Source organism: Chaetodon auriga, chromosome 14 (genome assembly GCF_051107435.1).
Source record: "Chaetodon auriga isolate fChaAug3 chromosome 14, fChaAug3.hap1, whole genome shotgun sequence".
In the NCBI taxonomy this organism is placed as follows: domain Eukaryota; kingdom Metazoa; phylum Chordata; class Actinopteri; order Chaetodontiformes; family Chaetodontidae; genus Chaetodon; species Chaetodon auriga.
The window spans coordinates 12,023,097-12,035,226 of NC_135087.1; the positions used below are offsets into that span (position 1 = coordinate 12,023,097).

General features: G+C 42.2%; 2 protein-coding genes across 2 annotated transcripts in view; one reads left to right on the plus strand and one right to left on the minus strand.

Moving 5' to 3' along the window:
- The window catches only part of rnf144aa (ring finger protein 144aa), a 29,895-nt gene extending 24,402 nt beyond the window's left edge, over nt 1-5,493 (plus strand). Inside the window, exon 8 of the mRNA XM_076749588.1 lies at nt 1,461-5,493. Coding sequence (XP_076605703.1) covers nt 1,461-1,592 — 132 coding nt within the window. The 3' untranslated portion in view covers nt 1,593-5,493. The remainder of the gene's footprint in view (nt 1-1,460) is intronic.
- Nucleotides 5,494-5,503: 10 nt separating this feature from the next.
- LOC143332251 (uncharacterized) overlaps nt 5,504-12,130 on the minus strand; it is a 95,357-nt gene continuing 88,730 nt past the window's right edge. Inside the window, exons 3-4 of the mRNA XM_076749590.1 lie at nt 7,259-7,333; nt 5,504-5,650 (exon numbers count right to left, since the gene is read on the minus strand). Of these exons, the coding sequence (XP_076605705.1) occupies nt 5,574-5,650; nt 7,259-7,333 (152 nt within the window). The 3' untranslated portion in view covers nt 5,504-5,573. The remainder of the gene's footprint in view (nt 5,651-7,258; nt 7,334-12,130) is intronic.

The following is a 12,130-nucleotide window of genomic DNA, read 5'->3' on the forward strand; positions in this document are numbered from 1 at the left end:
GTTATTCTGTCAAGATTAGCATACACACTGGCATCTGTTGCTCAGTGGGGCAGGCTGAGTCATATGATTACAGTTCAACTGGTGGAAAGCAGCTATAGCTTCACTGCTCTGTGAGTCTTTGTCTCACTATTGCTCTCCTCATTTCACCCCCTTTGTTCCTTCGCGTCTCGAAAGCCTCCTCCCTCATAAATACAAGATGCACCAAGGCAAACCTGTTCCGCGACAAACATCTCCTCTTCCTGTGTGTATCTGACTCCGTGGGGTCTGTGTTTCCACGTGAGTCGTACCGTCAGTTATGAGGAAGGTCATGTCCTAAACATGTAAGCACCACTGGGGTTTGTTAATTAGAGCAAATTGTGCTCATTGCACTGTACTTTCCTCTGCAGCACAGCCTGTAATACCAGCTGGAAGAAGGATAGTAATGTGTTGTTAAATAACAGGCAGAAACCTGCTGGCAAGTGGAATCCAAAACTGTCTCTTTGCCCTCAAAACATGAGGAAAAGCATTGTGCTATTCTAAGTCACTGTTGCATGTGACTGCATGTTATGTATTCCATTTTGCGGCTCTGAATATGCTGGTGTCTGGCGCCCCCGTGTGGTGAACAACTCGCTTGTCGTAATCATAGCAGGAAAGAGAGGATCAGATGGAAACATTATGTTAGTTATCTCTGTTTTTCTTTTTTTAATCTGTGATTAGTTGAGATATGTTACTGGCTGTTCAGACCATCACATAATCAGCAACCGCAGTAGATTTCAAGCTCCAACAGCAAGTAAGCAAACATCAGTAGACACTTGTGAAACTTACTGCAGTGAATCAAGAAAGCCAATTTTTTTTTTCCTTTCTTTGTAGTCCAACATTTTGTTTCGTTTCCTGTGATTTGCTGTCCACTACACTCGATCATGTGGGTTTGTCCACCGCTTGCCATATTTTTGTGTACACCTGAGTTCTCTCTTGCAATGACAGAAAGGTACCTGTCCATCCATGCAGCATGAATGAGTACAGGAGGTAGGAAAAGAAGGCCTAATACGCTGTTAGTATTTATTTCTGTATAAAATTTGCTATGTTCCTGGGAAAACGAAGCTTTTTGAAGCAGCTGTTCTAAAAAGGGTCTGCTTTCTTGTGGCATTGTGCCATCTGGAGGCCAACATGTGGTATTGCAGGTGGATGGAGGAATTCAAGGCTATTTGGTTCGCCCCCGTTAGCTTTGATAGTTTGTTCAGTACAACTTGCACAATAATAGTAATTACAAAATAGGTGAAACGTAGCCTTTTCTTCACTTATATGTGTGACATAACAATGTTTTTTTTGTGCTAACTGACAGTGTTTGGTGCCTGAATTCTATAGGATGATGCTGTCAAGCAGAAACTTTAAGTGCAACATCCCTGCACCGACCCCCACATGTACCTGCTTTTGTGTGTGTAAGAGTGTTGTATTTAATTTTTGCTGGTGTCTCCCTGCAGGTTGTGGGGATCTTCGCTGGCTTTGGCCTGCTCCTGCTGGTTGCCTCCCCCTTCCTCCTTCTGGCCACTCCCATCGTGCTCTGCTGCAAGTGCAAGTGCAGCAAAGGCGATGACGACCCGTTGCCAACCTAAGCACGCCATCAGAGCTGGAGCGGAGAGCCGCTTCAAGGATGGGCCATCTTTTTTTCCTTTTCACCCCTTTACGTTCTCTTCCTCCCACCAGCTTTGAGCGCTTCATATTTTTTGGGCTGAGCCTGCACCAGCCCCAGCCGCTTCGGGATCCATCGCTCTGCATGAGAGAGGCATGGTAGAAAAGCGATCCTACACCTCGGCCTGGAGAGAGGTGCAGGGTCAAAGGTCAGAGGAGGTCAGACTTGTCTATGGGCCGCTGTGTCCGTGTGTGTGAGACGTTGGTGGTTTGGGGACGTGGAGGAGGTCTGGGCCACGTCAAGTGGTCCTCAGTGGCGGGTTACTGTGGTGTGCTATTTTGGCAGGTCATTACAAACAAAGGAAAAAATCCAAGTTAAAGATGCTTTTCTCTTGTGTGGACACTATCATGCGAGAGCCACTTTTAGAAAGAACTTTTACTTTGTCGCTCTGTTTTGTCGATTTGTCGTACGCAACAAAAGCTTTTTCCCCACCACCACCACACTCGATGTAGCTCTACAGAGTCAGTCCGTAGCATTAGAGTCGCACCACGCATGTTTGGTGTTCACTCGATTTGCACACAGGGCGTGATTTCTGCGTCACGCTCGCGACTGAGGTAGAGACGGGAGGCTGTTGTCACTCTCAACTCGATGTACAGCACGTCCTCTTGATGATGTCAATGTTTTATAATCTGTTGCTTTTAAATAGAACTGTGCTCAGAGTAGTGTCTATGTGTTGTACTTTTGAGTGTTTTCCAAGCTGTAAGGTACACTTATTAAAGGGGATTGCCACTCAAATCTAGATTTACACTTATTTTCTAAAGGTGACCAGTTTTTGTTTTTGTTTTTTTCAACTTTCCGCTTATGTTTTAAACCTCCAGACACTGGAGTCATCTATGTGTGAGAGAGAGAGAGAGAGAGGGTGTGTTTCCCGAAGATGCGACAGATTTTTTTATGATCCCAGATCCAAAATGTCCCAAACTGAGTGGTACTCCCCTTTAAGTTCAGCGTTAATGTAAAGTCTATCAGAGGACTTTGTATCCACGTGTTGTGGAACCATTTTAATACTACGCTAAAAGAGATGTCACTCCTGAAATTCTCAGTCCCCAGGTGGTGGTGTAGCCAAAAAGAAATGAATAGCCTTAAATTGAGAATAGCCAAAATCAGGCATTTCCCCCCCCCCCCCGTGCATTAAAAAGAGTTAAAAGTTGAATCCAAATAATCCCAGGGAAAGCATGTTTAACAGCATTTCAAAACATTACAGACAGTCAGTGAAGCCCTTTATATTCAGATGATTCTATGATGTCATCCATATGCCACACTGTTAATAGCCATACTGTTTAAAAAAAAAAAAAAAAAAAAAAAAAAAAGGAAAACAAACTGTCCTAAACTGATGTTTTGTGTGACCTGGGGCGTGTATTTCTTAAGCCTTTCAGAGCAAGAGAGCTGATCAGCATTCACCCAACCATCACAAACGACCTGAAGCTGAACTCGGATCAGATCTCCCACTCTTTGAGACTTAACAGATGCCCGCTGGCCCAAATTGCAAACTTGCATACGTTAGTGTCTTGTTTTGTTTTTGTTGGTAGTTAGACCTCCAACAACAAGCAGCTACTCCTTGCAGGGACGTCAGAAAAGCCTACAGAGTAAATATAAAAGAATGTTCCATATTTTGGGCAAATTATTATGAAGCTGCTCTCTACTATATCACTTTATCTATGCAAGTTTGTACATTCTTAACAGGCTATCGATTGGTCATAATCAACCGTGTGTGGCGAGGAGGCTCGTGTCGTGAAAGCTGCAGAATGTCATCATGCGTGTGCATATCATGGTTTTTTTTATTTAATCAGGGAATTATTCAGAAACTTTCCATTTTATCGTCATCATCTGTGTTGCTCCTGTGTGTTTTTTAGTTATAAAGTTTCAAGGTTTGTGACAACCAGGATGGAATTTGGCCATTTTTTTCATCTCAACTTGTTTGTAGAATCTCAATTTTTTTTTTAATCGTTGAACAGCCTCATAAAAACCGTTTAGTTCATTCATTTCAGCACGTCTACCTGTGTAAAGTCTGTCCAATCATTTTCTGTTGCCATGCTAATGTTTTGAATAAGCCATTTTTTCCTGCTTACTTTCCCCTTCATTCTGGTGGAATTTACCAGTTTTAATGTAGCATTTCATGAGACGTGTGGCTACAGTTACCAAAAAAAAGGTGATCAATCATTTACAACAGTAGCTAATCTAAGCTAAACAGTAGCTAATCATCCGCAACTCCTGTCCTCATAAATTTAGCTCTGATATTCAGTATAATAAACCTTATTATTAGCAGCCTTAAATTTAGTACCTAACCTGTAGCCTGTGTTGCTTTCACTGACCTCATCTCCTGTATGAGCATGATGATTTGATTTCAAAGCCAGACCAATTTCTACCTTTTTGAAGTTTGGTGCTTCCCCCCCCCCCCCAAAAAAAACGTTAAACTCCACAAGCTTTTGTTGTTTTTATGACAATCGTGCCAAGCAGATTTCCTGGAAGGGATGAGGAAACAGAGCTGTCTACTGTATGTGCATTTTGACCATGTATTTGTAATGTATTAACAGTTTTTACAGGGTGGACAATATTTTAATGCTTCTTTATGTAAACGCTGCACTGTATATGGGTTCCATTGTTTTACTTCTTGATATGATCTGTGACGTGTGTTGGTATGGTGCCTGCTGTGTTTAATGGAGGGGTTTTAGCAGCTGAAGTCAGCGTCAACTCGATAGAAAAGTCCATACAGGCGAGAGATTGCAACTACTTTTTAAGGGGTTTCACAATTGAATGCATCAGGGCTCAGACATCACCAAGGTAAAGATGCATTTCTGTCAAAATATTCGTTTAGCAAAGTCTTGAACTGGCACAAACTAACTGAAGCCAAACAAGCTCATGGCCACTTCCGTTCTTTTTCTTTCCTCATGTTTGCTGGCTCCACTGAACAGGTAGATACTGTATTATGCAACAAACATAAAAGGGCCAAACAGCAAACATTACAATCACTGCAGTGTCACATTGCGTAACTGTTTTCTGCCTGTTTAACCACATCAGCAGGTGAATCATCAGCACAGGTGTTGGGATAGGACAGTGAAGGGCTTGCTTCTGAGGTTTGGCCCTTGAACGGGAAGCAAGGCGACGTTTATTTTACAAAAGGCTCGAGATCCACTCTGCAACTATCCTAAGATCAAGTTTGGTTACGAGCAGCAATTTATATTTTGTAACCTGTTGTGTCAAGAGATGAAGCTGCATGATTTTTCTCTGACTTCTACATGTTAAATATTACAATATTGTAGCTTCTAAAGATCTGTGGAATGGTAGCGTTGTCACTCTTATCACCCAGCTGTCTGGTTTAGATTTTTTTTTTTTTTTTTTTTTTTTTTTAACGGTCGTTTTTCTCCCTTTTTTTTAAGAAAATATGTTTTGATGTTCAGCCATATGATATTGAACATTGATCAGCCTTCCTCAGTTCAGCAGGTTGGCTTCATGTGTCTTTTTTTTGTTTATTTAGTTTTCTCTAATACGCCTGTGTTACATCATAGTCTGTTGTATTTACATTATATGTTTCCAGAGTGGAATTCTTTCGGCCTGATTGGTCAATTAAATTCCAATCAATCACCTCAGAAAGTGGATTATTGTCAGAATGCCGTCTGTACACAAGACTCGTGTATGTAGAGATAGTAAACAATGTCTCTAGTTTAGGCAGTAAATGAAAGTTATTTGACTCGGGTGATACAAAAATATCAACATTGTAAAATGGCATATTTGGATCAGTTCTGTACAACTTGGACTCGGCATCTCAGTATATCTACAGTTCCACTAACACTGTGACACCAGGTATTAAAGGTTGTTGTTTTTTGTGATTCGGCTCTCTTCATTCATTCACACCAATCTATGGAAATATTAAATACTTGCATCTCAGTCCTACCATGCAGCAGTCTTGTCACAAGAAGTCTTGTGGCCCATTGGCTCCCTCTGGTGTTGAAAGAGTAAAGTTCTCCTTTCCGTTAACATGGAGCCCTGTAGTTCAAGAACGCAGGCACGCATTGTCTCATCAGGCAAACGGATGGTTAGATGTGAAAAATAATAACTTAACATCTTTCTCCAAGAACAACTAAAAGCCATAATTGCAGTTTTGAGTTATCCATCCTTCATGCTGCAAAGATGACAAATTATTTTCCCTCGCAAGTCTTCATTTTTGCTATTTCATGGGGATTCTAAACAGAGGCGAGTTAAACAATGCACCATCACAAGATTAAAAATGAAAAGCCTTTTGTCACAATCGCAAGAGTATGTTATTTGTAATCATCTTAAAATTGTTCTCACCTTCCTACATCGGCAGATTCCTAGCTTGAGTCATGAAACAACTTTTTCCCAATGCTGTTTTTTTTTTTTTTTTTTTATCCTCAGGAGGCGTATTTATTATTGTATTCTCTTAAAGAGTCCTTGTGAAACATCCTCTTTCTAGCCTTTGTTCTACTTGCGTCAGGCATCTTTTTTTCACATTCACAGCTCTGTCTGTTCTAATGCAGCTCTGTCTGTTCATCAGACATGTGTCAGCCTTTTGTTAAGGTCTGCCAAAGAACAGGTTGTTCTCTCCCTCTCTCTGCCTTTGTGTCTATTTCCTGCCAGATGCTGGATTGGGAGCATTAACAAGACAACCCTGAAAATGAAAGTGCAAACGCTCGGTGATACATCATCCCTCACCAGCTGTTCTCTGTTTAGAAGTCTCTCCACCAATCACTGGGCAGGACCACAGGAAGTTACCATCTGTGGGCATCATGGTGACAGAGTTTGCGGACGGGCGTTGAAGCTGATGTGTTATCTGGAGCAAATGAAGTATGATACAGGGAGAGAGAGGAGGAGGATGAGGAGGGTGGGGGGGGGGGAGGTGTGGGGACGGAAATGGAGAGATGGACAGAGAGACAGGGAGGAGTGTATCACCTGGAGGACAAAGAGCTGAACCTCAGAGAAACAGAGAGCCAAGCTCCCTTGCTGAGAGGGGGAAGGATGAAAAGAGAAGAGACAAGGCCTTTGCACCTGCTCTGTATAGAACACAAGGTTCTGCTATCACACGTGTGCTGGCTGCAGGCCGATCAGGCAGCTCTGCTCTGGCTTTACCTTCCAACACCCTGCTGCCAAGTCCTCCCCCTGCTCCCCATCAGCATCCTCTCCTCTGCCGCGCTGCATTTCCAGACCAGCCGACAAACTCTTAACCTTTTAGCCCTCATGCTATAGCATTACCGCAGGAGAGTACGGAAAGTCAGAATGCATGTTAAAACTACGCCTCGTAGAGCTACGCATGGGATGTTTGTCTAGTCCATGCAGCAGAAAACTTGAAATAGTGGTATATTTAGATGAAAAGTGGCAAAGCAGGAGCTAAGCAAACATACTCTGGATATAATCCAGAGGTTCCCAACACTTTTTTGCTTGTAACCCCTCAATATGAAACAATATCTCTGACTTGCGGCCTCTCATCACAGGTCAGACAGCTGACAGATGTTTTCTTATTCCTTATTCCTTTTTTGTACTTTTTTGAGGCCTGAACAGATAAAACAATTTGGTATTTCACATGATGTCTAAAGCACACACATAGTACTGTGCAGCAGAATTTTAGACACAACTCACCACCCTGTATCTCATGAGTCCTTGTAGGGGCCACAGCACCTATTTTGGGAACCACTGGTTTAGTCCTGGTGAGACCTGAAAGTGACAGTTGATACCTTTAAAAAAAGAGCACGTGGAGTTAAATATACCATTGTTGTCTGCGTCATGAGTGTTGATTAATGGCTCCGTAGGACTCACTAGTATCTACACATTAGAGCTAATATTTCCTGTCCTGCTCAGGCTATGACAGACTCAACTTTTGCCTCATTATCTGCGACATATAGTCTGCTTCATGTTACTGAACAAAGCTTGTTAGAATAGTGATGATCATTACATGACCAGAATCCAGTAGTGAAGACATCTTAGCACCCACAGGAATTCTGAATTCCCATGAGGGCTATGGTAAAGCAGAAGGTCATTAAGCAGTTGTGTTGTAAGTAATATTATGATTTCCTTAATGCCTATGGTGACTCTGCTTGCCAGAAGAGGGAACTAGAGTGCTGTAAAAACAGCACAGTCTGTTTGTCAATAATTACACGCACACACTGACTTCTGATGGATCATATAGAGGTGAAATGTACAAAAACTAAAATGCAGGTCCATTCAGAGCCAGAGAATAGCCTTCAGCGCGGGACAATATAGCAACCATATACTGTTTTCTGATCCACTGAGCACTGATGCCCATTCTCGAGGCTTTTTCCAGTCCTGACATGTCACGCTGACTGGCAGCATTTGCCCCTGCCGGGGAAAGAACCGAGTAAACACACGTTGACATCAAAAGCTATGAGCTCCCTGCCAGCTCTCGATGGGGGTTAAGGGTTAATAATATGCATGTGCATTCGCTCATACTTGCACACACAGTACACAGGACTCTAATTGTGACCAGGGGCCATTGCACATCAGCCAGTGACTGACGTAAGATGACAGGGTCCCGCCTCTGATCTATTCTATCCCAGCATGTAGTTGTACTGCTCATTGTCCCTTCAGCCTATGACACCTATTAGCTCTCATTAGCTTCCTGCGGTTCAGCTCGACGAGGCTCTGGCCTGTCAGATCAACAACAAAGGATGTACACTATTTGTTGATGTTGACATAATAATCAGTTGCTCAGATTGTGAGTTGAAAAGTTCAGTTTCTAGCCAATGGTTTTTAGCTGTGATACAGGAAACATACATGTGTGCTTTGTGTATATTTATTTGAACAGAGACAGTGCACAAACTTTAGCCTTATATAAAACAAGGATAGATATACTGAATTTTAGCAAATTTCTATTTTCGGCCTATACTGTGTAGGCAGGTAAGGAAAATAATAAAATTAATGTATGAATGAGGTGATAAGAGAGTACAAAACTAAGATAGTCGGTATATTTACTCAAAATACATGAGAAATATTTTATCGAATTAAAGGAATAGTTTAACTTTTTGGAAAACATTTGCTTCTTGCTGACAGTTAGATGAGAAGATTGATACCACTAACATCAGCCTGTTAAATATGATGCTACAGCAGGGTGGCGGTTAGCTTAGCTTAGCACAAACTGGAATCAGCAGAAAGCAGCTAGCCTGGCTCAGCTTTTGGTTGGCTAGCTATTTCCCTGTTTCCAGTCTTTTTGCTAAGCTAAGCTAAATGGCATATTAAATGGACAGATATGATCAGCAAGACAGCAAAAATGCATATTTTCCAAAATGTAAAAATGTCTTTCAATTTTCAAAACAAATGGTTATAAATAAATCTAAAATGAAAACATGTGCAGTCACGCTTAATATTAAGGTACACACCAAAACATCACCACTAACTAGTTGCTTATTAGCATGTATAGAAGTTAATTAATATCCATAAGCAGTAATTTAGAAGTTTACAGTTACTAAGTTAATGGCCTAGTAGTTGTAGAATATGGTCATGCAGAATAAGGCAGAAATAAGTGTTTAATAATGACCAATAAAGAGCCATTATGATGCTAAAACTCATGCTAGTAAGAGACTAGTCATATTAGTTGGTGAGTGTGTGCCTTAATATAAAGTGTTACCTCATGCTTACATCAAACTGGCTTTTACAATTAGCACTGTATAAACTGGAGCAGGCCTCATCCAGCCTGTGAAAATGTTAAATAAAACAGTCTCTGTATTGATTTATGCGAGGCTCCTGCATAACAACCTGTCAGTGTCAATGACTGATTGAATTGCATCTTCACTCCTCTCTCTCTCTCAACCCCCTCTTCATGTGTCACCCTCTCCCTTTTACATTCAGTTTTTTCCGACTTACCACACTTAAATAAAACTCATCCCACTTCTTCTACAGCCCCCTGTGTTTGCTCTCCTGCTCCACTTGGCTCCTGTCTCATTCCAAACTCTCCCTCCTTTCTCTGGATTTTATCTGGGAGAAGTTTGCCTGGGGTCATTCACCTGAGCCTCCTCACCTGGCCTCTGACAGGCCTGTTGGGACGGCAGGCCTGCCTGGTGAGGATAACGGTTGTTGAGGGCCGCGGGGAAAGAAATAAACTCTGTTTTCTGTCATGGTGACATACCTGAGAACAGCAAAGACCTTAGGGATTTGGTTTGAGTTGATTACAATATTGCCAGGTGTAAAGAGAACTGCAGGGAAATCATCGAAAGAAATGTTTTCAAATTCTATTTACATTAGTTTCAGCAAGAAACCTTTTCTTTTTATACAGCTAACAAATTGATTTTTTTTTTTTAAATACCTGAGGCTACAGTAGAAAAAAATATTTTCGTCTGTGGATTTAACACGAAGTTTGTGAAATGGAGCTGGATCAATTTCTAGCCCACTGCTCTTTATGTAATGTCAGTCGTGCGTTTTAGTCACTGGCAGTTGATGTGTGTTTGATTAGTGGGACTGGAACCGTCAGCTAGCAGAGATGACGTACTGTACTGAGCCCCTGCTGCACCTACCACCACCACAGCTTCCAGCCATGCACCTGTTCCCTCAGCCTGCTCTCTCTCTCTCAATCTCACACACACACACACACACACACACACACACACACACACACACACATGTCTGTGCCTGTGGTTTCAACTTGGCTTTTTCTCATTAAAGACTCAGTGAAATTTGACAGCTTTTGACAGCGAAGGTTTCCACACAGATACTGCCTTAGTGACAGATATCCGACAGCTTGATGATAACTGCTGCCTTATGGCAGAAACACAGGTGTCCCTCATGGCTGATGACAATAGGCAGCTCTGAGTGATGGACGGGTTTGATGAAAAGTTACAGAGCTGGAACAAGTGTGCATGCTGGGACAAAAACAAGACGAGGATGGTGAACTTGCGTGAGGTCTCTGTGAAACTGACTCAACAACGAGAATACTCACTTCAATCTGCTGCAAATGTTTTAACTTACATCCCACATAGATGCAAGTTTTCAGGATTATTCCGCTTGATATAAGTGTATTAATGAGTGAACCCAACCTCAGCCATTCCTCAATGCCACCCTCCACGTCTTTGCATCAGCTCCTTGCCCCCCGCCTCCTCCTTTGCCTCCTCCTCCACCTCCCGCCTGTAAATCAGCTCCTTAGCGCTGCTTTTGATATTGCTTGAGTGTGCAGTCTTTTTAACGCACTCTGGCGTTCACTCCTCTCGCGTGCCCTCTGTCAACAGTAAACTTTCTGAAAAGCGAGCTTAACAGGCCGTGAAAGGGCGGCACAGATGGCTACATCCTAGGTGGTAATTATCAACCACTTCCTCCCAACACACACACAAAAAAAGAAACAAGCGAAGGTGTTGCCGTCAGGTCAACTGATGCCGCTGACATGTTCGTAAGCTCTCTGGCAGTGAACTCAAACCGACGTACAGGAAGGGCCCTTCTGGAGCCCAGACAGCACGTTGACAGTGTCACAGGTCAAGTACAGCCATAAGAGGATGATTTTTGGCTTCAGTGCACATCAGCCAGACGGAGATCTATATTAAAACACAATTCTAGTTGGCAAGAAAATAACAGTTTTTCTAATATACTGTACTGCAGGCACTGGTTTAGCTTGATGTCACATCTTGTTTAACTGAAGTTCTTGCAGTATTTTAATTGCATTCTAATGGGTTAGCTCTGATGTTGTGTAATGTACAGTAGACAGGCAATAAAAGCCAATTAGTCTGAAAGTGTTTCAGTCGGCACTAGCTGTTGGTAATGCCTGAGCTTATGCACGCTCTCAACAAGCAAGAGGATGTTTTTTGAAGAGCTTAACCATTTATTTTGCTGTAGATCTATTAAAATTGAAGGTGACAGCTAATTTGAATCCTCTTTAATTTGGGGGAAATTTAATACACTACAAGGTGATAGGCGAGGCTCCCCCTACCTCCGTACAAGTCGCCCGCCGCATGCAAAAATATGTAAATGCCGCCCGTATTAGAATCTTTGTCTGGTTGTCATTCTCACATGGGGCACATCAAAGCCATATGACCTGATTTTGCACCTGCTGTTTAATTAAATTTACAAGACAGACACAGTCTCCACTCCCGGTGATATACAAATCTGGCTTTATTACCCGGGCACTGTAATTTACAAGGCAATTTACTGCTGGGCGGTAATGGTGCCTGCCAAAGTGCTCCCTCTGAAAAGATACACAAACATGCACAACAACAAGTTATCCCATTTCCCTTCCTGAAGATGGGCCCAAGAATGCCAAGACCACTCTATAAAATGTAACCACAGGACAGGTGATTGTGTTGTTGAGGCCCACGAGGCATTCACTGTATGTTTGAGGTGCTTGCCTCAATCAGCCCTCACAGGAAAGTCCAATACCAAAAAATCAAACTGAAAAACTGAAAAAGCTGAATGACTGCTGAGGAGTAGCATCTTTTTTCTATATATCTATAGAAATCGCAGTGAAACCAAAAGAGTGAGTCCACCACAAACATGTACATGAGCTGCACTGAATTAAAC